Here is a 26810-nt window from a genome sequence, read left to right on the forward strand (position 1 = left end):
CCACCCCCTAAACCCAGGCGGGAGAAACCTATAAGCTCTCTAACGTGGCTGGTTCTCGGCCTTCCCCACAAAGGAACAGTTAACAAAAGGCATATACGAAATACTCAAATTTATTACAAATAGTATAAATACAATCCAGAATGTAAGTTGTGTGTAAGTAAGAAAGACTGCATGGGATAACTGGCTGAGACTCCTCGGGCTAATAAGGTCGGGTCAGCACACACAGCTCCCGTCTTGGAGAGGGGCCCTGGTGAGAGAGGGAGAGAGAGAGACAGCAAACCCAGCACCACAAAAGAATGCAACACGGCAAGCACTGCAAACACAAGAAGTAAATACCACTACAGGATACCACTACAAAATACCACACCGTGTTGTTTACCAGTACACACCGAGAAAATATCTCCCTCCATGTGGCACCCAACCCGAAAGGAGCAGTACTGAGTTGCGGATCCGGCCTTGTACAAAGACTATATGATAGGACAAAAGAGGAACAGCCAGCTCCCAGCACAAGAGCTGTAAGCGTGCGAGCTTAAGCAAGTGATGTTAGCCCCAGCAGTTACAGAGAGACAATGCAAACAAACAAAAAGACAAACAAAATGAAAGCAAACAAACAAACCCAAAAACTAACAGTAAAACAGTGGCTGGCCTGGCCCCTTTTAAAAGAAATGGTACATATTAGTTATTGTACCAGGGGTGCAAATAGCCTTACCCTTTAAATATTGATGCAAAAAAATAATAAGAACAAACTGTCACAAAAATCTGTATTTTAGCTTTGAGAACCACCTAAATCTATGGAATTTATTCTGAGTTACCGAACTTACTTGGATGGATCAGATGAATCTGAGATAGAAGAAATGTAGTTGACCTGTTGAATTTGCGTTCGAAACAGCTGTATTGTATTGTTTATCAGACTATATTTGTGTTTAACTCCTGTACTAAAAAAACAGTAAAGTTCTGCTTTTCCCTGATATGATGATCTCCCATTTGACTGAACTGGCATACAGATCATTTTGATCTGTAAAAAATGTCACATGCAGCCATGCCTAAATTCTGCTCACTTCACATTAAGGCTAATGTATTATATTCAATATTCATTATTGAATGCTTAACTGGAATTATGTTTTTCCCTATCATCTTATTTTTAAAGCATTCCTACCTGCGGGCATGCAATTGGGCTACAGGTTTTCTACAGGAATAGCATGTTTGAACGGGTACTGCAAGTATAAACTGCTCACAATGTAGTTTATGGCAATGTGGTTATCACAGAACAAAAACCTATTTTATTCTTATTTTTCTGTTCTATACACGATACCAGTGTTATTTCTTAAACAAATATATTACTGTATATGAAGAGCCTTTCATTAGGAATCTATTAGGTGTCATTATCTACCTCCAGTAGCCGAGTTTAGTGACCTTTTTATTTCTATTTCTTTAAGCAGACATTTATACTCATTTTCTGAGCCGTGTGCTACACTTATGTTCAGCCAGATAATGACCCCTCTGCCACCTTGCAAGGCCTAGGACTAATATTTATTCATTCTCATTCAAATGAAATTACTGGCTAATATAAACGTAAATAGTTCATTAGAATGTCAACAGAATGTTATTTTGCTCCATGAGTAATATTCAGATAAAGACGGTATAGTGTAATGTTAGTCAGTTGCATTTTACAAACTACATGAGTTGTAATCAAAGTCCATGTATTTTGCTGGTGTCAAGTGTCACTTATTTGTGGTTTTCATATCACAAAAGAGTTACAAAATGTAAATGTACATGTATTACTTGCTTCAAAATGCTTTATTAGTAATTAATGCACACTAAGTGAATACAATTTAGGTACATTTCATGTAATCAGGTATGTTATGTTTTCTTTTTGCTTTTTTTTTCATTTTTATTTCTTGCTGATAGCACACATATAACTGGTCAGTAAGCCCATGGATCAGTCTAATTGCATAAAACTAATACCTTGACCAGCAAAACAAACTAGCTGCATTGACAGAATGGAATCCTGAAACATTTATGCTTGAACTTAGAGCCAGTCAGCCTTATCTCCATTCAGAACTGAGCTGTTATCCGTAAGCGTGTAGTTGAATGCCTGCCCATCCAACCGCAGTCCCATTTGGAAAAGCATGCGTTTTGGAATGGGACGAGCATGACGAGAGACATACAGCTTCTCCAACAGACTGTCCATGGGAGAGCTCTCATATTCAGCACAGGATGGGCCACTCAGACTTGGACCACAGGTCACCTTCAGCTTGTAGAACAGCACCCCATAATTAAGAGTGCAGACCCTCTCCCCTTGGTCACCCCCCGACTGAAGTTTTAGAGAGCACTCTCCAAGGAGGTCATCGTACCTGTCGTCTTCATCCCACACTTCAATCCTGAGTTTGCTGTTCTCAGACAGCAGCATGTCACCAATGTTAAGTTCCCAGTTCCAGTAAGGATTGTCATTGTTCAGAATCATGGGTGTCTTGCCAAGCGGTATTTTATTCTCATCAAAGATCTTCACATACCCATCAGTACCAGAAGCAGTGTCACCATACAGACCGTGTCCCTTTATGATGGTCAAAGCAACTATGGCTAAGCCAGGACGCGTTGGACAGCAGTTGGTTCGTAACCCCTTGTGACTTTGACAGTGGCATTCACAGGACCTTGGCTTGGTTCTCCTCCCAAGGCTGCAGTGGCCAGAGCATTCCCTCTTGGCACCCCTGCTGAGGATGTAGTCTTTGATGGCTTGCTTCAGCTCTCTCTTCAACTTTCCATCTGGAATCAGCTGGTGAAGGGGCTTCAACGTGTAGGAGATCACATCTGGGCTGACTGGCAGGGATGCAAGCCACTTATTATAAGCAGAGGCATCTCGACCTGCAGAGAAAAGGAGCTCACCTTCTGTTGTTTGCCCACCGGTGATTTCTGTGATCCTATTCCCAAAACATGGAAAAAAATAACCAGGGAAATTACTGTATGGTCATGCCAACATGGAAAGTTTGGCGTTAAATTAAATTTAAAATTTCACTCCGACTCACCTGTCATGAAAGATGTTTGAGAAGCTTCTTCTCCCCTGCACTTTCTCTTTCTTCCCATTACAGAACTTCATTTCTGCATTAAGGTCGATGTCAACCTTGTATGGGATTTTTCCAGAAACTTCAGCACCGAGGCACATCTTGACCTCATCGGAGCTCAACCCCATCATGGAGGCCTTGCACTCCCTGATACTGGTCATTGATACTATTTTGCCACCAGTCTTTACCTGTAGAGAATAAAAGGTATAACATCTGAAAGTTCTTATAAGGCAAAATTAATTAAGACAATATTCATATTCTAAAATCAATACCCCTCCATAGTGGTTAATGTGCCAGATGTAGGCCTAGTATAATGATAAAATCTTGTGTATGTTTCATTTTATTAGGATGAATATATTTCAGGAACTCTGAGTTCGTGTATAGTTTTAGTATATTACAAATATAATAAATAGTTACAGTACAGTTTTAACATTTTTGTTTCACCTTAGGCTATGTTAGTGCCATGCTATGAGACTGTCATGTAGATATTACTAATACTATTGCAATTGCTAGTTAGATACCTGTCTTATGAAGTGAGTGCCATATGTGTCAATGAAAGCATCATAAGCCACTTTGTTACTTGGGCTATAGATCTGCGGGAGCTTTTCCACGGCTTGTTCGAAATCTTGATTCAAATTTGGATTGCTTGACGTCATGTACCTGCAAGAAGAATAACAGTAATAATCCTCATCATCATCATCACCATCATCATCCACCACCACCGTTTTATCACAACATAGTCTAGTGTTCAGTAATTCACTGTTCCATGCCATTACATACTAGAGCCTCATAAACAAAATTGACCTCAGTCACCATTTCACTAAAACTAATGGACAACCATTCTGCAGTCTGTTTAAAAACACATTTTATCATTCATCTATAGTCCCTTTTCCACTGCATGGTATCAGCTCAACTCGACTCTACTCGCTTTTTTTGAATTTCCATTAGCAAAAACTGGTACCTGGTACTATTTTTGGTATCACCTCCATTGAGGTTCCAAGCAAACTGAAGCGATACCAGAAGGTGACATGAAAGTATTGCAGGTTACTGATTAGTCGCTATTGACATTGCTGTGTTCTGGAAAGGACCTTCATTTAAAAAAAAAAAATACCTCAGCCATATACTGTGCTAGCGCGACAAACACGTTAACGCAACGCAGTATCTGAACATTTTTATTCACAACAGAATAATTAAATGTTAATTCAAATGAATAACTTCCTGCAGTTAAAAAAAATGAGTCTTTGAATTAACAAACGATTTCTCATGGATTAAAATGAACATTAACACAAACAACCACATGCCATGCCCATGAATCAGAAACAAACTCCCCTTGATTTCCTCCGTTGTAGATATTGTTATTACCACTGTGTGTAATGACGCCATGCTAGTGTCCTTCTTCATCGCTATGGCACCTAGCTACATTACCATAACTGAGTAGAGGTGAGTTGAGCTGATACCATTCATTGGAAAAGGGATGTATGTTCACTCACATACTACATTAACATAATATGTTGGGAAGCACTGGAAACCATATGGTTACTTGATGTAACCACGGTTTTCTGATAACATGAGTGAGATATCTTATTATGGGAAGCACCTCCGGCGTGCCGACCAATGAAGCACCTATTGCAGGGGATGGAAAACCTACGTCACCTAACCAGCTGCACAACCCTCTCTTCTCATTCTCCAGCAAGCTTTCCCTGTGCTAAAGGAAGAAGGGAAAAGCAGTGAGATACCTCACTCATGTTATCAGAGAACCGTGGTTACGTCAAGTAACCGTACTCTTTCAAACATTAGTTTGGTATCTCACTATGGGGATATAGCCAACTCTGGAAATTTTTCAGATTAAGGGTCTGGCCACGAGTAATGAAAATGGCCCAATTCGAGGGGCGGCACCAAACATGCATTTGAAACTCTCACTGCACGCAGTTGGATAACGCTACGACCAATCACAACAATTCACGGTGTGACGCCTAGCTACCAGTGGAGCTAACTGATCAATTAAACTCTTGCCATACTCTTGCCGGTCGGCAAAACTGCAAAAACGTCCTTCTTGCAAAGGAACAATTTGAGGGCGATTTTCTGCTCCTCTTTTAGTTGAAAAGCCAAATCTAAATCCTTTATTGTAGCGGCCAAAGCCGTTTCAAACAACTGGTGTTCATCGGTAGCCATCTTGCAGTGTTTTCTAGATGATTCGCAGCACTGTCGTCATCAGTGTAGCTCGCCTTTGTCCCGCCTACACCGATTTAATTGGTCCCTCTCGCTCGAGAGATAGAAGACATTTGGATCATTGCTCGTGGCCAGAGTATCTTGCGGGCTCAATTCAAATTGTGCTCTCGCGAGAACTCTGGATTTCCAGGGTAAGAGTGCATTGAAAAAGCTTCCAAATTCACTTACTATCTTCACTGAAACCAATGCCAGGAGAAGTGCTTTCTTTAGCGTGAGGTGTTTCATGACAACACAATCCAAAGACTCGAATGTGGCTTCTGAGAGAGCTTTCAAGACTATGGGCAGATCCCATGAAGGCATTATAGGTTTTGAAGGTGGCCGTAGCCGGCGTACACCTTTTATGAACTGTCTTTTATGAACATGACAAGCAGATATAGCAGCCACTTACACTTTAATATCAGCGCAGGCTCTGCCTTTGTGTAATAGCTCTTGTAAACAGAATAACACATCTGAGATTGAAAACGGAAAAGGATTAAACTTCTGTGCTCACACCAGTCATCAAACTCATGCCATTTATTATCAAAGGGTACATGGGGGCCCTAGCACTCTGAATAGTATCAATGACCTCGCGGAGGAGACCCGCTGCATTTAAATTCAACTTCTCATGACCCAGAGCTCTGGCTGGGGATGTTGAATCTGTGCGTGTGCTTGAGACAAATCTATGTGCAAAGGAAGAGACCAGGGTTCCCCCGCCAGCATCTAACTAATCTTTGCTAGTCACAGTCTCCCAGCCAATGTGAAGCTATTAATAGGAGAGGCAGTCCGTTTTCTCTTACTCTGGCGAGAGTTGCAGCCCTGACATATCTCTCCCAGATCTGATGGGGGTAGAGCCTCCATTCCCCATGAAAGGGATTTCCCCTGGAGAGAAGATGTGACCCCGTGTTCATGATTTCTGAACCGGTTGCTACTCCACAAAAGCAGCTTGCGCGAGAGCTTGTGAAGGTCATGTACTAGGTCATGTCAGGGGAAAATGGAATTTAACCTTGTGCTTTTGCTTTGACACCACTTGTGTTTCTGTAGATCTATCTGTGACGATAGAAATTTTCTTAACCTTTTAAATGTTCTAATGTTCCTAAACCTAATGTTTCTACTCATTGGGCTGAAACAAGTGTGTATGTGTTGAAGGAAGTGTAATGATACAGTGATACAATGTGAGGTATAAATGCTACTACTAACTAAGAAAGACTATCAGTATTTATAGATGTCTAAGTAAAATTTCTTCCACAGATATGACAACCGTGTAGGAAGTTAATATGTTTAGCACGAAGCCATGTCGGCCAGTTCCCGTTTGCCGATCTGCCCTCGTGAGGAGGTGGAAGATCATTTCTTTGTCTTCCTCCTCAACCTTGTCGACCAACACCACCGCTTCGTCAGAGAGTAGGTGCTGGTCAAACAACGACGAATGTTCAGGGCATTCCACATAATATTGCACCCACGAGGGGCTGCTGCTTTGCCAGCTGCTTTGCTCGCATAGGCACAGGTGGAGGGAGGTGGGTTGTCTCTCGCGGTCACAGTAATGCAAAAACATTGTTCTAGAACCTTCATCGGCATGTTGCAGCAGTGGTTGTTTAGCTACCATACACAAGTGCTTTCCTGATTTCATGGCTTCGCAAGTAGAAAAGGCACTGGCTCGACTAACCATCCTTAGCCGAATCCACTGACCCAATGGCACTGGGTGAAGCCATCTTTTTGTTTTGCAGAGCAAAGACTCTTTCACCTTAGAAGCTCAACGTAATGTGTTAGCTTAAAGGCAGAAAAACAGCACTGAGGCTGTTTTTGCATTGGTGCTTCAGTTTAGTAGAACAAGATTGCTGAGGAAGATAGTAATCTTCACAGGGAAGAAAGCGAGTATGAGAAAAGTGTACAGCCGGTTATATAGAGTGACGTAGGACTTCCGCAATTTAGGCTATAATTGGTCTGTCTACAGACAGACGTGGTGCTCGATTGTGTTTTAAGCCCCCAACGTCGTCATCCAGGCAGCGCTGCCACCGTCGGCTTAATGGCACCTAGTTCTAACCTTAACTCTAAACCTAACCCTAACCTTAACTCATGCCTAACCCTACCGCCTTCCAGGCTGCGCTGCCTTGAAGACAACGTTGGGGATTTAAAACACCAAGAAACCAGACCTGGTGCAATAGGTGCTTCCGTGGTCGGTCACGCCAGAGGAACTTCCCATAGTGGGATACCGAGAAAATGTTTGAAAGAAAACTCTGTACCTGTAAACTCCACAATGTACTGAGTGACTCACAAAGTTGAAACGGTCTTGTTTGCTCTTTTCCATGGCAGTTGTGGTCAGTTTTGAATTTGTCCCAGAAAGAGCTAGTGAACCTCCATACCTTCCCTTACTCAAACCTAGATCAATCTTCCAGTTGTTCTCCACACTCTTGCTAACTTGATCAGCCACTGACAAGGCAGATTCCAGTAGCTCGCTCTTGATAGCTATGCTACATTTATGAAGAGGCCTCCAGTTAATGACAGATGTAGGAATTTTCTCCATTTTCCCTCCACGGTGGGGGTTTGCACAGAGGGTGCAGGTTTTGTTTGGAGTTTCAAATGTCTCCATATCTATAACAAAAGCTCCCTTACGTTGCATTGTGGTAATATCAAAACCTTCACCAACTAAGGATGATCCCGGGGCAATTTCTGCCCCTTGGCAGTGCTCTTTTGTGCCAGAGATGCATGACTGGAGGGAGGGATAGGGCAGGAACAGAATGACCCCTGCCAATATGGTGGTGGTCGTCAGGAACATCACTGCCTGCTGATGTGCTGATTTAAGACAAACATACAAATTGTCAACATAACCTGGTCTTCTTGTTGTCACAGTGCATCTCTGATTACTTCCTAAGAAGTCTGAGAAAATGAACATAGTCAGTTCTTCTAATATTCTCTTAAAATTAAAAACAGGGTATCTGTGGGTTCCAACTAGTTAAATTGAAAAAAATCAAACATATTAAGGAAAACCAGTTCCAGAGTTATTAGCAAAGGAAATAAAATTTGTTTTCTGAATTTCTTCACAAGCTACAAAGTTTTTTTTTAATCAGTTATCAGTCCCACATAAATATGATAATTTATTTTATTACATTGTAATATACTGCACAACAACAACTTCAATCTATGCAGCTAAAAACATTGTTTAAGTAACGTTAAATGAACATTAACATATAGCCTACATTGCAAAAACTGCTTATCTTACCAAGTGTTATTAATCTAAGATTAAAAAAAATCTAGTTGGTATTGTTTTTAGGGCCAATCTCAATTCTCTGTTTTACCCCTTCCCCTTCCCCTATCCCTTCATCTTACCCCTACCCCTTGTCCCTCGAAACCGAGTGGCAAGACATAGGGGTGAAGAATATTCCCCTTGGAAATGAGATACCACTAGCCAACCATAAGGGAGAGCTAAATGATTGAAACACTTGAATTAACGTAATTTACAGAGATCGTGAAAGCTAATGTTTTGTCACTAGCAACCTGTCTTCTGTCAAATAGGCTATCATTGCATTTTCAGCTCGGAATAAAACCGTTCAGGAATTATTTCAACAACAGCAGAGCGTGCCTATGTTCGTTCGCAGCCTACCTTCTGGTCCGGGTGAATGAAACAGGGATGGGGGACAAAATAAACATGCAGTTTGCTATGTAAACATCCCACAACTCCTTCGATATTTTACAATAATATCCAAATGGTCGTTACTTGACATCAGAAGCAATCGCTACCTGTAATAGCCTATGCGAGGAGTCGGCAGCAGTAGGCCTATGCAGCATTCATATCAGACGAGCGGTAAAAAAGTTCAGCGAATTTAGCTGCTGTTGGACTTTTCTGACATGGTATGCTGCCAATTCGCGGGCTAGACATGGAAATATGTAAAATGCGAGACATTCGCGCAAATAATGATGTGCTGTTAACATTCACAAAACAGCGATTTTTGAAAACTTCTTCGTGAAGAACAGGACCTTCAATATATGGTCACAAGACTGAATGCAACATAAAACAATTACCATTTTAATTTTATAATCCTTATTAATGCCAACATTTCATGTCAATGAATCTCTCGTGTGCTTATTTTTCCGGTGTGAGCGTTGTATGTTGGGTATTTCTCTTACCCCTCGGTTTCAAGTAAGCTCCCGATCTTACTTGGTTTTAAGGGGTATCTACCCCTTGCCCTTATCCCTACCCCTCGATCGAAATGAGAATTGAGATAGCCCTTCGTCTCACGTGCACGCGCAAAACTAAGGGGAAGGGGGAAGGGGAAGGGGTAAAATAGAGAATTGAGATTGGCCCTTAGTATGAAGAGACTTACCTTGCACTTTCTCGTAAAATCATTCGACCTAATTGAATAAGAGTTGAACTTATTTTAAGACATCTGTAGCAGCCAATAATGTAATAACGTCCAATAACGTAATCATTTTGGCCGCTTTTAAGGTAATAAAGCCATAAAGTAATAAATTGCCAATAACGTAATAACATTTCTAAACCAATAACATTTGGTAACAATAACAATAACACAACTTTTTGTCAATAATGTAACAAGCTATTACAATATTGGCTGGTTATTACGTTATTGGCTTGGTTGAAAAAAACATTCTTTAAAAAAATAATAACTGGAGCTGATAATGTAATTCACCCCTTGCAGACACGTGACTTAAGTCACGTGACGGCTCCATGCTGGACGGCAAAAAGATAGAAGACGGACGGCAAATTACATTATGTCATAACGATTATGATGAACTGAATACCATTACTATAACATCTTTGTAGTTCAATGTATTGCTGTTTGAGGTCTGATAGTCAAAGAAGATGCCAGTGGTGTTGTTAGAGGAAATGGGTCATGATCGCAAATGTAAAGTTATTAAAACTGGTGGTAACAGCAAGGGGAGATAAAGTTAGGTCGTATAACGTTAGGCTACTGTATGGGAAATGAACACCCATAAGTATTTCTGGACTAAAACATTGCAAAGCGATTTGTCTTGCTTTTATCAGTTGAAACATAGTCAAAACGTTAAGAATGTCATATCAGAACATGAAATAATAACTCAGCTGCCACACTTAGAAGCTAGCTATTCTAGCTAACGTTTATCGTAGCTCATAGTGCTAGGGCTAATGTAACTCGTCAGTTTGTACGTTGCCCAGTGAATAAACTTACTTCTTAGGCCTACATGTCTTAAGAATTGAAAGAAATAGGAAATAAAAAAACTTGAACTGTATTATCTGTTTACATTCAGATCTTGCCAAAGACTTTGCCTAACGGTGTTTCCACACAACGAAATTTCGCGTCGCTCTCATTGAGGTTGAATGGAGACGAAATTCGCCCTAGTTGGGCGAAATGAAAGCGAATCGCAGAGGCAGGCGAAACAAAGTTGGCCAAAGTTTAACTTTATTTAAATGAGGACCATTCGAGAACCAATCATGTCCGCGTCTTTGTGTTTGGAGGCGGGAGTTACAAAAAAGTCTGACCAAGATGGCGGAGACTACCTGAGCTGGAACACGAAAATTTGTATGTGATTAAAATGTTTCTACACGAACATTGGCACTTGTATCAACACGAATTGTGGTTTATATGCCACACGAACTTAGTCAGAGCACATACACCACTAAATAGACCACTATATATGTTAGTTTAAGCACTCGATCATTTTTAGCTAGCTGACAGGCGAAATGCTAGTATTTTAGGACATTGGATTGCATTGTAAACCTAGCTAGACAGCTAGGCTACATGCTGCAACACAGGTATGAAATATATTATGTCTTATTGACCTTGTTGTTTCTATGAACATGAATTGTTGTTTAAGTGCCAATGTTCGTGTAGAAACATTTTAATCACATACAAATTTTCGCGTTACAGCTCAGGTAGTCTCCGCCATCTTGGTCAGACTTTTTTGTAACTCCTGCCTCCAAACACAAAGACGCGGACCTGATTGGTTCTCGAATGGTCCTCATTTAAATAAAGTTAAACTTTGGCCAACTTTGTTTCGCCTGCCTCGGCGATTCGCTTTCATTTCGCCCAACTAGGGCGAATTTCGTCTCCATTCAACCTCAATGAGAGCGACGCGAAATTTCGTTGTGTGGAAACACACCGTAAGTGCTATCTGCCGTCCTGTTCAGAGTCTATGGTTGCTATAGCAACCGCTGCTGTGCTTCATACACTGAGGAGATAAGCATGCAATTGTGGTTGAAATACTCCCGAAACACAAAGAAAACAAACCAAAATATATCTATGCAAGAACATGGGATGTTGTTGTATTCCAAACAATAAGCCAACAGTCGTGGAAGGGCATTACTACGGTTAAATCTCACTATAATCTCCTAGCTGTGCGATATGTCCCATTACAACCCATTGATTTGATTCGTGTTCTTGCCGTCCACTAGGCTATTTTGCTGTGGCGCGAACAAAACGTGACGTCACTTGCAAGGGGTCAATAATATACTTATATTACTCTCTTTATGGGATATATAGTGTTACACTTTCATGCCATACTTACCTGTACTATTGTCTCTTTCAAATATCTGCTTTAAGACCTGACCATGCACATACAAACACCCCGGCATACACACTCTCTCTCTCTCCCTGGGAATTAGGGCTGTATTTATTTAGTTTAAGGTTTATTTATACGTTTTATTACACTTGGAATATTATGTAGGTTTAGATCAGGGGTCTCCAACCATTTATTTGAAAACTACTTTGACAAAATGAACATGGCTATAGAGCTACCAATATTTATATTGCATCACATAGCTGATCTCCATCCAAAAGAGCTGAATAAGCTTTGCACATGTTTTAAGGTTCCTTTCAACTCACTTTGAATGAATAGTGTTTTAAAACATGCCATATTTTATACAATATTTGTGCACAGGGAGAGTCAAACTCTTAGGCTTATAGGCTATTAACGTTAATGTTGCTGACATAAACATGGTTTTGATGTTTTTTTTTATACTTTATTTCTCAATTTGCAAACTGGTGCTTCTCCTGTGGCGCAACAGGTTAATGCCTACACATTGCTATTTCACGCAGTCGACATGGGTTCAATCCTCCCCCATCACAGTTTTTTTTATTTATTTTTAGCATTCCAGCAATGCTTCCTCAATTTAGGCTACAGATAGACTAGGTGGCCACAGAGAGCCTGACCAGCAGTCAGTGAAATGTTTAAAAAAACTTAACCATGATACTTTGAAGACCTACTGGCATGGGCAACTGCTGTAGCAAGACAACACTGTAGCCATATACCATGATCAGTCGTGTTAACTTGCTACAATCATAATAACATATATTAGCTGACTTCTTTTAATTGTATAGCATAAGTCAAGTAAATTTCACTGTGACTTGTCAGCGGGTTTGTGGTGCAAGTACGTAGATGAGTGGTTATAATGTAAGAGGTTTCATTTACAGTAGGAGGCAGGTTCGATACCCATGTGGAGTTATTATTAGGCTATTTACAGTAGGTATTTATTTTTTATATTCATGGTCCAGTGCATGTAGCGTACTACAGACAATTTTGACATTTAAATATGTCATGCATATTTGTATTTGTTTGTCTCCAGTTTCCATCATAAAATGACAAATCTGCAAGCGGCCACATCTGTCAAAGAAACGTCATCACTCATGAAACGTCACCAACGCAGCCAGTTAACATGGGTGCAGTTGCCATGTAACACCGGAACCAAAGATTTAACCATGAAGGAATGTTCCACCGCTGTTCAAGAACCAGCCGTGGCCTACTGGTTAGTGCTTCGGACTTGTAACCGGAGGGTTTCCGGTTCGAACCCCGACCAGTAGGCACGGCTGAAGTGCTCTTGAGCAAGGCACGCAACCCCTCACTGCTCCCCGAGCGCAGCTGTTGTTGCAGGCAGCTCACTGCGCCGGGATTAGTGCTTCACCTTACTGTGTGCTAAGTGTGTTTCACTAATTCACGGATTGGGATAAATGCAGAAACCAAATTTCCTTCACGGGATCAAAAGACTATATATACTTATACTTATACTTATACTTAAAGGAACCGTATGTAAGAAATGTATTTCAATTAATCATAAAATGGCCCTGATATGTCACTAGACATTAAGAAATCATGTTCATTTCAAATACTTATATCACTGACAACAGTAGTCCGGCCAGGATATTGTCATTTAAAAAGTGAAGTTGCAGCCCTCAACTGATGTTGATGTTGTCATGTTGTGTTTTGGCCTGATGCGCCACCCTCCACCTGTCTACTAATCACAAAGTCAGTAGTGTTTCGGCATCCAGGTTGCCAGCTCTGCTAGTCAGGGGAGAGGGGGAGGGGATACACCGCTCTACAGTAATTTGAAAGTGATTGCAGTACCAGTTTTGGCCACAATCTTACATACTGTTCCTTTAAGAAAACTTTCCTGAATGACCGCGAGGGAACTTAGCAGCGAACGTTTGTTTGCTTGGAACTTATTACAATACTGGCAAAAAGTTATTCTGTTATTGTTTCAGAACTTTATTACATTGTCAATTTATTATGTTAGGCATCCCGTTAGTTATTGAGCTGGCCCAATATATTTTTCTCATAGCTTAACATGTCCTTCTTCAGATAAAATGATAAAGTCAATGAAAATTTCCACCCTCAAATGGCACAATTAGCCAAGATCTCATTTACAATCTCTATATTTATTGTGCATCTGATCAAAATAATATCTAATATTTCTTCTGCTCTTCCAAGCAATTAAATTCACGAAAAGATGTTTGTATTTCAGATCCGTTGTAAATACCGTATCACATCCAACCTGGGGTGCGTTTCTAGAAAGTCGCAACCTTTGTAGTCCGATCCATTGTTCATGGATTTGGTGTTTCTAGATAGCAGAGTTCAAACTTTCAGATGTAAAAGTGTGGTGGTTTGAACTACTGCCCTTAACAGTTACACTTCGATCCTTGGTAGTTCCGATTGGTGATGTTGTCAGTGTCAGGAGTGCCTAACCAAAAATGATGCACCTAATCAAAAATGACGAGATGATTGATTTTCTTGTGACTCAATGATTGATCTAGGCCAGTGTTTCTCAAACTTTTTCAGACGAAGGACCACTTAACCAATAAAAAAGAAATGCACGGACCACCTAGCTTAAAAAAAAAAAAAAAAAAAGATTAGACCTACTTAACAGTATATTAGCCTACACAATAGGCCTACTCACTGAACCACCTTGCTTATTGTCTCTGCACTTTGCTTATTGTGTCAGAGGATTCATATGATTTAAACTGGCATATCTTGCAGACAGTGTTGCAGAACTGTTTGGATTTACATACAAGTTGGTTCAATATTGCAAACAACTCATCTATATTATATTTTATCACGTCTGCTCACGGACCACTTGGGATAGCTTGCGGACCACCAGTGGTCCCCGGACCACACTTTGAGAAACACTGATCTAGGCTGTAGCTTAATGGTCATTAAAAGACAGATTCCCCTGGACTCATTCTTGCTACTTATGTTAATTCGCGTGTTGGTTTTGAAAGGCTACTGTTACGGTATTCTGGCTACATGCAGTGAAATGTAGAAATATTAAATAATGCTGTGGATCTTTATTTGAAACTATTATTTTTAACTGATGTCATGTTCCTACCGGTCTCTTGATGAAGAGTAACTATAAATATTTAGGGTCAAAACCTGTTGTGTAGCCTACTGTTGTGTCTACTCTTACCCAAAAGTGAAAAGAAGAGATATAGGTTGTGAACACTGGTTATGTGTGCAGAGTACCAACGTGCTACCGTTGCGCCACGAAATAGACAATGCAAATCTGTGATAACGTTACATTTTTCTAGGCTACACATTTTTGAACACAGATATTTAACACAAGTAATGACAAATATTGGCCTGCTTAAGTAATTATATAATAATATAACTTATTATACTGTATGCATTATAAACTTCGTTTTTGGTACTACGGCGCAAGTTGCGTCATACCATGGTGGATCAGCAACATCGTTGCTTACTTTGGCAACACTTTACTTTAACCTTTAACCTAACTTTAGTAGATACGCACCCCTGCTTAATTTTTCACATAGGACGGCAGAATGTCCCATTCTTACGATAAAGGGATAATGTTTTATTTGATAGATAGATCAAAATGTAAAGCTGGATGCATGTTTAGATGCATGATTGGTTTATTCAAATTCATTTCACCAGAGAGGTCTCACCCATTTCAGAGCCCCCGCCTTGGCGTAGTTCTGCTCCTCCGCCAAACTCTGGGCCATAGTCTTATTAAATTAGGTCAAAATGAGAGCGCGTTAGGTAAGTGTCATTATACTTAAAACAATACCAACCATACCATTTTTTTATCTTAATTTAAGATTAACACTTGGTTAGATTTTATTTTGGCAGTGTAAGACCTAATGCGTAATATTTGAAAGTATTTAAGACTTTTTAAGGCCTATATGTATTGATAATAATAAATAACTTTTTAAAACCCAGCAGAAAAACTGTAGCTGCTAACATTTGCAGTCTTCAAAACAAATATTAAAACCCAAACATTGCAAGCACATTCCTTGATTAGAAAAAATACAACAGTTTACATTTATAAAAGACATTACTTGAGCTAGCTCTAAGGTCAAATGATCAGCAGTATGTGCAATAATAACAATAATAATAATAATAATAATAATAATAATAATAGGCCTAATAATACTATTACTACTACTACTACTAATAATAATAATAATAATCAAAAGTGTGTTTAGATTAACCATCAAACAACCATAGAAACTGCACCTTATATATATATATATATACATTAACATACTCATATAGTTCTCTACAATGGCAAAAGTGGACAATCCATGGTACAAAAAATCAAAACCTTACCTTACATACACACTTTACGTTACACTGTGGCATGCAGTACATACAGTGTGGAAATGCAAAATAACTTCTCGTCATTCTTTAAATACCTTCTGAGTGATGTGAAAAAGAATGCTTTATTTAGACTTGTGAACAAAAAGACTGAGATGTTCACACAAGATCTGAGTGTTAATGTGAGTGTGACAACAGGGCACACGCACAGGGCACACAACTACAATTACCCGACTACACCACCCAGAAAGAAGGGGGGGGGGGGGGGGTTGACCATCAGTTAACTTCAAAACAGGCACTTTACTTTAGATAGACAATAGCAATATATCATAGGAGTGATTAACATCAAAAAATCTAGACTGGAGTAACTCAACATTTGGCACCACCGATATGTTTAATGTTCTAAAGATGTCAAATAGCCTGTTATAGTTACCCAAATGATAGCCAAGGAGCCAGAGGTGAACACACAAAAACAGTGCTTTCATTATACAAATACACATGATAAAATACTTTTATAACCCTTGAGCCAGCTACTTTCTATATGATCTCAATAACGATGCAGCATTTGTTTGCACCTCCAACAGCATGGCATACCTGGTTACCGCCTGGTTACTGCCCAAAAATGCTCACAAATGCCCATATGTTTGTGTGAAAGAATAGTTAAACCATCAACCACATCCAATAGCCACAATATGGGTAACCAATATGTATAAATATTTATATTCTCTAGATATAAAAGAGCCAATACCAGCGTGGAGAAATGGTACCAGGTGAACCACTGGAGGGCGAAGGAGGACCCCAAGACACCCCTCACCTGTGCAAGAGATAAATATTCACACACACAGCCAAACACACAGGTATCCACACTCTCAGCAAACAGGTAGTGCAGGCACACATTTGTTGAGTGAGCACTAGAAAGCTTTGCTAAGCATGCATTGAATATGATGTGGGCCTGATGTGTAAATTCTCAAGCGGTGGGACTACAAGAGAAAGGACTTACTAGCTTTGGTTAAATGCAGTTATAGAGGGGATTAAACAAACACGGTTGGTTTGACGAACAAACAGCACATGGACCCGAAAACCAAAGACACGGACATGGGTTCAGACGCGACAGCTCAAGCAGGGGCGTGACTGTGTCTTCAATTTGGGGGACAGGGCAGATACTGCAACAATAACAAAAAACACTTTAGTTATGCTTGTGATCAAGGCATCAGCAAGAGCTAAAACAGCAAGAGGGCCTACACATGCATGATCTGTTACCTCACCTATTATCCAGACATCTGCAGGGAACACATTTAACTCACAACGTAAATGGACATGACCATAGGTTACCCATAAATTCACTTTGCTATGTTTTTATAAACAGAAATTACATTTTGGTGTGGACATCATAGTGTTAAAAAAAAAAAAAAAAAAAGAGATGTAGGCCTGTACAGCCAGATTTCCAGTTTAGTGCATTAGTCGACAGTGCGTGGAGGCAGTGGTTCTTAAAACACACACCATGATCACACACACTGGTGTGCTTGAGTGGCTAAGAGCTTTGGTGAGAATTAAAAATGACGTGAAAGCAAAACCGAACTGAGATGTGTTAAAAAAGGGAGACGCTCCCAGGTTTATTACAAGCCGGCTCGGAGGAGCACATGAACAAAGTCGCCTCTGCCCAAGTCACCTCACGATTGTCATAAGTCACAGCCTTATATTCTGTTAGTAGGCTCTTTGTCTGCTCCAGTGGAAAAGTTCAGACACGCCCCGGACCTATGCATGCTTAATTGGCGCCGACCACCTATGGTGAAGTCTGGCATAAGACAAAAGCTGGGCCGTCGTACATGACAAAAGACTTGATTTGCAAATGGTCGAGGCGTGTCTTCACCAGGCACAGCAGTTAATGCAAATATGAGGTAGACGGGCTGATGAAGTTAAGACTGCATTTGTTTACAGTATGTACATAAATAATTTGTACTACAGAGCCAAGTGTGTTTGGTGTTAGTATTATTTATGATGATTTACATAGTGGTGACATTTTGTAAAGGTCTGCCAGCGAAATTCTTGCTTTCATAATGGCGAGCTCACAAAAGCATATAATCACTGTGTTCAACTAGTTGGCAACAATTAAGCATTCTCCTTCACCAATCTATGAGCCTAGTCAGTCACTTTAGTGGCACACTGAGGTCCTTCTCTGGCCTGGGAATTAACAGATGAACTTCCGGCAAATTTGGGATTAGCTCTGCAAGTCCGTCTGGCTAAGAGCTCATTGAAGCCCATTTCCAATGTCCCTAAAATCCAGGCACCAACTACAACCATTGAGGAGCATCGACGTTGATGGGCAATTCCACGGAAAATTGACTTTTTGTCACATCCAACGCTAGTGACATGCCTTGGCATTTGTATGATGTGAATGATAACATTCATTTTTTGTGCATTTTTTTCTCATTTACATTCTTCAGCCAAAAATAGCAAATGCTCAAATTTCATGTAATCATTCACATCATACCATACCATCACATTTCATTGGCGTTATGGATGTTACAAAAAAATAAATTTTCCATGGAATTGCCCTGAAGCAGAGCCGAGACCAAATGGCGGCTGAAACCAGAGACTTTCTAGTTTACTGTATGTATATAAACGGGGGTGCAGTTGATTACAAAGGCTTTTGTCAACATGAGACCTTTCCACTAGTTTAGGTACACATTGCTGGCCTGACAAAGTCTTGGAAATAGTGACCCTGCAATATCCCTAGTCATTCCCTAGTCAAATCATAGTCTGTGACTAGTCAGTGACTTTAAAACTCAATGACTTGTCTTTAGATGTGAGAATTATTATTATTATTATTATTATTATTATTATTATTATTATAGATGTGAGAAGGTCTGAGATTGTAGTCTTTCAAAAATCTTTTCCAAATCTTTGCAAAGTCTTCTGGTGTAAGGATGGCATAAGGTAGCCTGGGTGTTCCCATGCTGCCTTGCGCGCGATTTGATTCACGCTGCTAAGGCAGCCTGGAAACTACCGCCCTAATTTTTGCCTCAGATAGGGAACCAATCACAGAACAGGGGGGGAAAGCAAGACGATGATGAGCTATGCACAGACGCATTTGATAGACATCCGTGGCACCCAATAAACGGATCTGGGCATTTCTTTCAAATACGAGAAAATTAACGTTTGGTTCCCAGACCACGTCTCATTGAGAAGTGGTGGCGCTAGCCAGGCTAGGCATAAGGTAACACAGGGCTCAAGCGGGTGGAAAGCAATGGGGTGTTTGCTTGAGAGTCAGCATCTGCTGAAACTGTGAACGCGAACATTAGATCTTCCACATGAGGAGGACACAACTCACATGTTATGTTGCCTTCACACTGGGTCCGTTTAAATGGACACAGGTACGATTCTTTGCCATGGCAAAGGTGGACAATTCATGGTAGGCTATAAAAAAGCAAAAGCTGACCTTACACTCTCTGTTAACAGGTTGAGATGCAAAGTAAAGATGTGATTGTGTGGAAACCCAAAGAAAATGTTTTAGCTTCTCTTTTCACTCTGCTTAAATATCTACTGAGTGCATGGAGTTGTGGATTAATATACCATTTGCTAACCACCAATGACTCGCCAAGTTCACACTTCCAATGGTGACAGTCGTGTGAGGAGAATGGAGGATATGAGTAGGCTACCTGCAGCCCCTTGAGGTCAGAGCCGTGTATATATAGATACAGCTCTGCCTGAGGTAAAGTTCTGGTGACTCCTGGTGGCTACACTGCCACCTTGCAAGGCCTGAGACCCCAAATGTGTTTATCATGTTTCATTTAAAATTACAGGCTGATGAACAGTAAATACTTCACATCTTAATCTATCTGGAGACAGTTTCCACCTTAAGTGATCATATGTGATGTATTACTATCGAGATATTTTCATGAGAATGTCAGTCCTATAGGCTGAATGAATAATATTCAATAATATTCCAGATAAGCATGGTTTTGTAATGCAGTGTTATTTTAGCTAAATGAGATGTAATTAAGTGTATATAACTGTCAGTTGTATATTGTTTCGTATCACAAATGAGTGACAAAATGTAAATGAAGAACTTTTAATTTCAATGTATTAGGCTACTTGCTTCAAAATGCTTTATTAATCATTAATGCCCACTGAGAAAGAAATTCAATCTTATACAGATAAAAAAACGCCGAGCTGAAGTCCACAAACAGGATCCTGACATAGGTGCAGCCCCATGTTCACTGCATCATCTGACCTGTTTGCCCTGTAGGGGGTCCAGCTGGTGACCTGTGATGTTTTTGAAGTGGGTCAGCACCAGGCGTTCGAAGGACTTCATGACGACTGAAGTGAAGGCCACAGGTCTATAGTCATTCAGTCCAGTGATGGAGGGTTTCTTGGGGACTGGGATGATGGTAGAGCTTTTGAAGCATGAGGGGACTTCAGACATCCCAAGTCTCCCGGAAGTTCCAGGAGTCTCCCGCATATTGATAACGGCTCCCTGATGCCGCAAATTAGATCAAATCTCCCGGAATCTAGAGCGAGCGAGCAAGAGCGCGCACACGAGACCAAAACTTCAAATCGTGTGTGCATCTAAGTGTAGCGCGCACATGATGGGGATGGAGAGAGAACGAGAGGTAGTGCTTGTGTGCCTGTTCAAGACAGAGAGCATCCTGATTGGCCTGTTTCAGTTCAGTTCAGAAGGAACAGAAGCGTCATGGCAGAGGCAGAGTGCCCCCCAAAAAGGAACATTTAAGACCCATGTCACATCAGACTACACAAAGTGTACCCTTGTCTCATAAAGAGTTCAAAATAACGACAGTCTTGCATGCTGCACTGTTTGTAACAGTGACTTTAGCATTGCCCATGGTGGGTTAAATGATTGCAAAAGACATGTTGAGGTGAGTTTAACAAGTGTCATTTCATGTGCATATTATTCAGGACTAGCCTACTAGATGGCTATTTGCCAAGGCTACATTAAGACCAAACTACCAAAATCTACATAATTTTATTATCACAATAGGCCTTCCTTATTTGGTGTGCTGAGTAGAGACAATTAATTAACAAACAGGCTATTCATCACTATTTCAGTATCTAAGAAGGCAAAAGTATTTTTTGAAAGTATATTTATTTATTTATTTATTTATTTTTAATGGGGGGGGGGGGGGGGGGACCTCCCTGAAATGGCTGTTTGCAGGTTGGGATGTCTGGGACTTCGCATAGCTCCAGTGATCTGTTGAATATGTGTGTGAAGATTGGTGCGATCTGGATCGCACAGGCCCTGAGACAGGAGGGTGTCACACCATCAAGGCCTGGTGCTGTAGGTCAGTGTTTTTCAACCTTTTTTGTGCCACGGCACACTTTTGACACTTAACTCATTGAATGCCAAGCTGTTTTTGGGAGCTTTGTCCTAGAGTGCCAGCAATCTAGACCATTGTTGATGATTTTTGTACAGCCACAGCATATTCTGTGTTATAGCTATGAACACATACAATAGCTCGATTAAAAGGTGAGACTTTAAGCTCTTGGTGGGTGCAAACCGTGTATTTCTACACGCCTCTGTTCCTGAGAAATCCCAAGCTAAACAGTGGCTAGTTTTCATCACATTTTTTTTCTCTAGAAATGGAGATATAACGTCTTTAATGAAATATGAAGCGTTGCCTGTTACTTACTTGTGTAAACTTTCCAGGAAGTGATCAGCGAGACCTGGCGACACTGCCACCTAGTGATAGACCCACGAAAATGGCCTGGTTTTGACCTGACCTGACGGCATGCGTCACTGATTCGACCCAAAGTGGCAACCGAGTTATGATAAAATGTCCAGATAAAATGTCCAGATTGTGCGTTTTCATGAGTTTCACGATCGTCATATATTTCATTTCCATTTATCACAGAGTTCCCAAAATCACATATAAGGTATGTTAGAGTGTCTAGTTTCGTAATTAAAAAAAAAAAGCTAAAAACGTAATATTACGTTTTTGGCACTCAACGCATGGCACTCAATGAGTTAAAATGTCCCACGGCACACTAACATCCTGTGTGAAGAAAAAATAAACATACCATAGCCTAAAACTTCAAATAATACACAGATATGGCCTTATTATGGCTTCTATGCAAGACCTGCTCAATAAAACAAGCGCCCTCTGTTTCATTTGTAGGTGACTATATCTAATTTAATTGTTGTTATGAACTGGATATGTGATGATTCTGTGAATACTGGATATGGGGCCCCCGTTGTACAATGCCTGCATACCACAAATAGTGCAATCATACAATCAATGAGAGCATGTGGTTATAAATTCTTTGATGCAACAGTTGCTTTTCTGGACCAGTGAGTGACATTTGGGTAATTTTCTGCGGCACACCTGATGATCTCTCACGGCACACTAGTGTGCCCCAGCACAGTGGTTGAAAAACACTGACTTTAGTTAATGTGTTCCTGAGTGATTTGTACACAGTCCTGTCTCCATTGCTGTAGGCCTCCTATTCGATGTGTTTTAATGCAGAAAAACACCCTTGGGTCAATTTTCGCCGGAATTACACTTTAACTGGGAATTTTGTGTAATTCATACAAACTGCTTCATATAGAAACAGAAGTATAACATTTTGTTTCATAATAAGTAATATGATTTGTTTGTTCATATTTTCGCTTAGCTTATGACGTTAGCTAGCATGCTAGTGCTAATCCCATTCTCTGCCTATGGTTTACTAGTGTGCTAAACTAGCAACACCGAAACCACTAAACTGCCCATTGCCCGAGGTACACCACGCCACTCAACAATAAAATCCAATTATTTGGAACATTGACTGACTATCACTTTGTCCAGTCAGAATCCCAGAAAATGCTAAAACAAATAAAATAATTCTAAAAAATAATGACATAACATTAAATTAGGTTGTTTTAACTATTATGCTGCAAGATGGGGGTTTTTCAACTACATATCAGTTCCCTGTTATAGACTAACTTGCCATATTAACATTTCCCAGTTTATTCCCATTAATTCTCGTTTATTCCTGTTAATTCCCGTATATCCATCATTGTGAAATGTTTTGAGAGTCGGGTCCTCTCACAACTGTAATAATGTCTGCCCGCTGCATTGGACCCGTACCAATTTGTCTACCAATGCAACAGATCAACAGAGGATGCCATCTCCACCTGGCACTCACCCACCTGGATAGTCCCAATACATATGATAGAATGCTGTTCATTGACTTCAGTTTAGCATTCAACACTGTGATCCCCTCCAAACAAACTCAAAGATCGTAATTCTTGATTCTTCTTGCTTAGCCTACAAACTGACGGTTTTATGCGTTCACTAAACAAAGATTATGGAAATAAACACCACTTTTCCATCAAAAGCCTTGTTGTAAAAGGCATAGCTTCTAACTTGTTAGATTTACGACCTAAGTTCGCTAGCTCTGTGCCTGCCGACCAGCTCTGTTCCAGAATCTTTGCTGCCGACCCTGGTCGAGAGATGTGACTCAGGACGTCCCCTGATTGGCTAGTCAGTAGGCGATGCAATGTGTTGAGTTTTGTAGCTTCGTAGATCCAGTGGACAAATGTTTTTCACAAGTGCACAAAATATTTCTGCAGGTACGCATTTTTTTTGCACACAGAAAAAATTAATTCCACAGTTACAAAACGGTTCTTCACAAGTGCACAAAATATTTCTGCAGGTACGCATTTTTTTTGCACACAGACAAATTAATTCCACAGTTACAAAACAGTTCTACACTTGTGCAAATCATATTGGGCACACAATCTTTATGTCGTTGTTCTGACTCCATAGATAGATAGATACTTTATTGATCCCCAAGGGGAAATTCAAGACTACTTTACTTTACTATACTACTTGTATGAAATTAAGGGGCAGAGGATCTCCGCTTACAACCAACTATCCCTGCTTGCTGCTGTTTCTTATTTTGCGCTATTCTTTTGGGATTTGTGAACTTCTTCCGGCACTCTGCATGAACGACTTGGCCAGGGACTACAGTTATGTCAGCATTGCATTGTTGACTGGCTCTGGCTCTGTGGATACCTTCACATCCCCTCTGAGTTAATTTGACTATCAGTGCTTCATCAGACGTTTCGTTCCCACAAAACACACACTCAGCCATCTCATCCTAGAAAAAATATAACAAACTCATGCTTTGCTTGCAATCTTTTGCATGTTTTCATTTGTGAATTACATTAGGGACTGAATATCAGCTAACAGGAGTAAAGATGCTGAAAGTTGAACCTGTCAGCCTATAGTCAACCAAACAGAAGCCTAGTTGATAATGTTTGATAGAAATAAAGAAATGTCTAACATACCTTTTGTTTCAAGTTTCAACAACAGCTTGCAATGTCAAACTCCCATCAGGGGGTCGTTTCCAGAAAGCATCGTTTGCTAACTTGCGTCGCAACCTTGGTAGTACGCTCCATCGTTCTTGGATTTGGTGTTTCTAGAAAGGGTAGTTCGAACTCTCAATCGCAAACAAGGACGCAAAGTTTGGTCGTTTGAACTACTGCCCCTAGGCAGTCGCACTTGTGTCGTTCCTTGGTAGTTCCTGTTGGTGTCCGGAGCGCCTAACCAAAAATCACAACCGCCTAACCAAAATTTGCGAAGTGGATGTTTATCTCGTGAATCAATGATTGATCTATCCTGTAGCTTAATTTTGATTAAGACACTGCTCCCCTACTTGGCTCATTCTTGCTATTTATGTTAATTAAAGTATTGCCTTGATTTTAGTATTATAATCTTCACAGTCCCTAACAACAGCAGTGTTAAATGGTGTAGTGGCTAAAGCAGATGACTTATTATCCCAACGTTGTAGGTTCGATTTTCTTATGATGTGAGATTGTCCTCTTGCTTCTCGCTACCTGCAGGTGAACTAGTGTGACACGTAGATTCAATTGTTTTTGACTGATGTATTGTACCTATGGTCTCTCGATGTAGAGTAACTATATGCATAAATATGTATGGTCAAAACCTATTATTGTGTCTCGTAGGCCTACTCTTACTCAGAGATGAAAAGAAGAGATAGGATGCGAACTCCGGCCGAGCGCGCAGTGCACCAACGCGCTGCCGTTAAGCCACGAGACAGTTGATAACCTATGGGATACCCAGGTATTTGTCCAGGCTATATATTTTTTCCAACACATAGATATTTAACACAAATAATGACTCATATTGGTCTGCTTAAGTTAACTGTATGTCTACCTGGCCAAAGGTGATTCTTGTCTGAGGGTGAGATCGCTACATTGGTGTCAGAAGTGGGATGGGCCCCTCCCGGGGCGCGAAGATCTACGCCAGATCAAGATGGAGAAGAAGGCCGAAGACCAGACCAACAAGATGGCGGCGAACCTCAGCAGATATTCCAATGGTCCTTTTAAGGACTAGTCAGCTCGCTGAGGTGCGGGACCTGTGCAGGCGACCAGCGGGACCAGCCCTGCACAGCCGACGAGAGCTGCCAACGCTGGAGGAAGCGGCCCCGGCTGAGGAGTTCCCGGCTCGATGTCGATGCTGCCGTCATCCGAGGATCTCATCCATAGAGAGCGCAAACTTTCTGACGACCTTGGAACACGACCACAGCGTCAGCTGCCGGTCGAGAGTGTGATGAAGTCATAGCTGCTAGTTCGGGAGCTTGCGGTGCTCCAGTTAGTGACCAAGAGGGTAACGTCGACCTGTAGAGCCTTGGGAGCTATCGTTGTGGACTGTTGAGATTTGAAGTGCGCACGTTCCGGTTGACGCAAGTCTGCGCAATGTTTTTCACGTTTTGTGTGTGAGTTCCTGTGTGTCCCGAGCCTGCTGAGAGGGTCGGGGTCTCCATTTCCCGCCACAGTGGAGCATCGTTGTGCTCGAGAGACAGCCGACAAAAGTTCTACAAGAGGGCAGCGCGAGGAGGGACCTCGACGTGGACTGCTGACCGCCTGGAGATCGGCACACTGTGGACAGGTCACAGTAGCTGTCACAGTAGCCAGAGGGGGCTACCGAACGTCCAGGGGTTCCAGCGTATCCGGGGGTTCGGCTTGCAGTGGGACTGTTTGCTGCTGTTTCAGGTAGCGCAGCTGCACGGCGGGAAACCGAGGGCCCAAGCGACATCATGACCCACGTCTGGCCGGTTCTGGTGCTTGTTCGGGGGAGAACTGACGTGACAGAGGCAGCCGAGAGCCCTTCCAGTCGGGAGGGGTTATCGTGCAGCCGGAGGCTTTCCGGTCACTTGGACTAAGCACTGGGACTGACACCGACGCAGCCGCGAGCGGTGAGCTGAGCTGTCATTGCCGGGGACGACAATGGCTCGGGAGGGGGTTATGTAGCGTCGGTGGATGTTCATGTCTAACGTTGAATGAGTGTCTCCCAGAATGCAGTGCGAGTGAATGCTAGAATGTGTAATGTCGGTTATAATAGTTGTAGTTACGTTTACCATGTTGTGTATTTGTTAGCGTGTTAGTCTCTTTGGTTGTACCTCATGTGCTTAATCCTCGTGTTGATGTGTGTGGTGAACCCTTATTGTGTGTTGCATGTGCGGCTGAGGCTACCCCTGTGTTGCCCTATGTAGTTGTCTGTGTGCGTCTGAGTCTTCCTGTTCCAATAAATGGCCGTCCTGGCCAAAGGTGATTCTTGTCTGAGGGTGAGATCGCTACAATATGCTTGCAATAGGTTTAGGTTTTGGCTGATGGCAATGACAATACCAGCATTAATCACTCGGTTTAGATTAGAAACATGTCGACATAGGCCGTGACAGAACATTTCTAGGGGGTGGGGTATTACA

General features: G+C 41.2%; 1 protein-coding gene across 2 annotated transcripts; it reads right to left on the reverse strand.

The window, feature by feature from the left end:
• Positions 1-1778: 1778 nt before the first annotated feature.
• LOC143102214 (perforin-1-like) lies at positions 1779-16182 on the reverse strand. Of its 2 annotated transcripts, none has more exons than XM_076265678.1 (5): positions 16092-16182; positions 7505-8054; positions 3581-3719; positions 3024-3247; positions 1779-2918 (listed from the first exon to the last, which is right to left on the reverse strand). In XM_076265678.1, the coding sequence occupies exons 2-5, from the start codon at positions 8035-8037 to the stop codon at positions 2030-2032; spliced, it is 1785 nt and encodes a 594-aa protein (XP_076121793.1). In that variant the 5' UTR covers positions 8038-8054; positions 16092-16182; the 3' UTR covers positions 1779-2029. The 2 variants fall into 2 exon arrangements, with proteins under 2 accessions (XP_076121793.1, XP_076121794.1); XM_076265679.1 differs by having other exon boundaries at positions 7505-8039; positions 16092-16178.
• Positions 16183-26810: the final 10628 nt, after the last annotated feature.

The sequence above is a fragment of the Alosa pseudoharengus genome, unplaced genomic scaffold (genome assembly GCF_046254945.1).
Source record: "Alosa pseudoharengus isolate Yale_2024_CS ecotype anadromous, Long Island Sound unplaced genomic scaffold, YU_APseudo_1.1 YU_APseudo_1.1_scf_4, whole genome shotgun sequence".
Classification (NCBI taxonomy): Eukaryota; Metazoa; Chordata; class Actinopteri; order Clupeiformes; family Clupeidae; genus Alosa; species Alosa pseudoharengus.

What these genes read in the sequence shown, in the direction of transcription:
- LOC143102214 (XM_076265678.1), bottom strand. Translation starts at nt 8,037, where the DNA reads ATGTTCCTGACGACCACCACCATATTGGCAGGGGTCATTCTGTTCCTG. An exon ending in GTACATTGTGGAGTTTACAG is followed by an intron (nt 3,720 to 7,504) that starts GTACAGAGTTTT and finishes TTCTTCTTGCAG; the next exon opens with GTACATGACGTCAAGCAATC. An exon ending in TCAAACATCTTTCATGACAG is followed by an intron (nt 2,919 to 3,023) that starts GTGAGTCGGAGT and finishes TTTTGGGAATAG; the next exon opens with GATCACAGAAATCACCGGTG.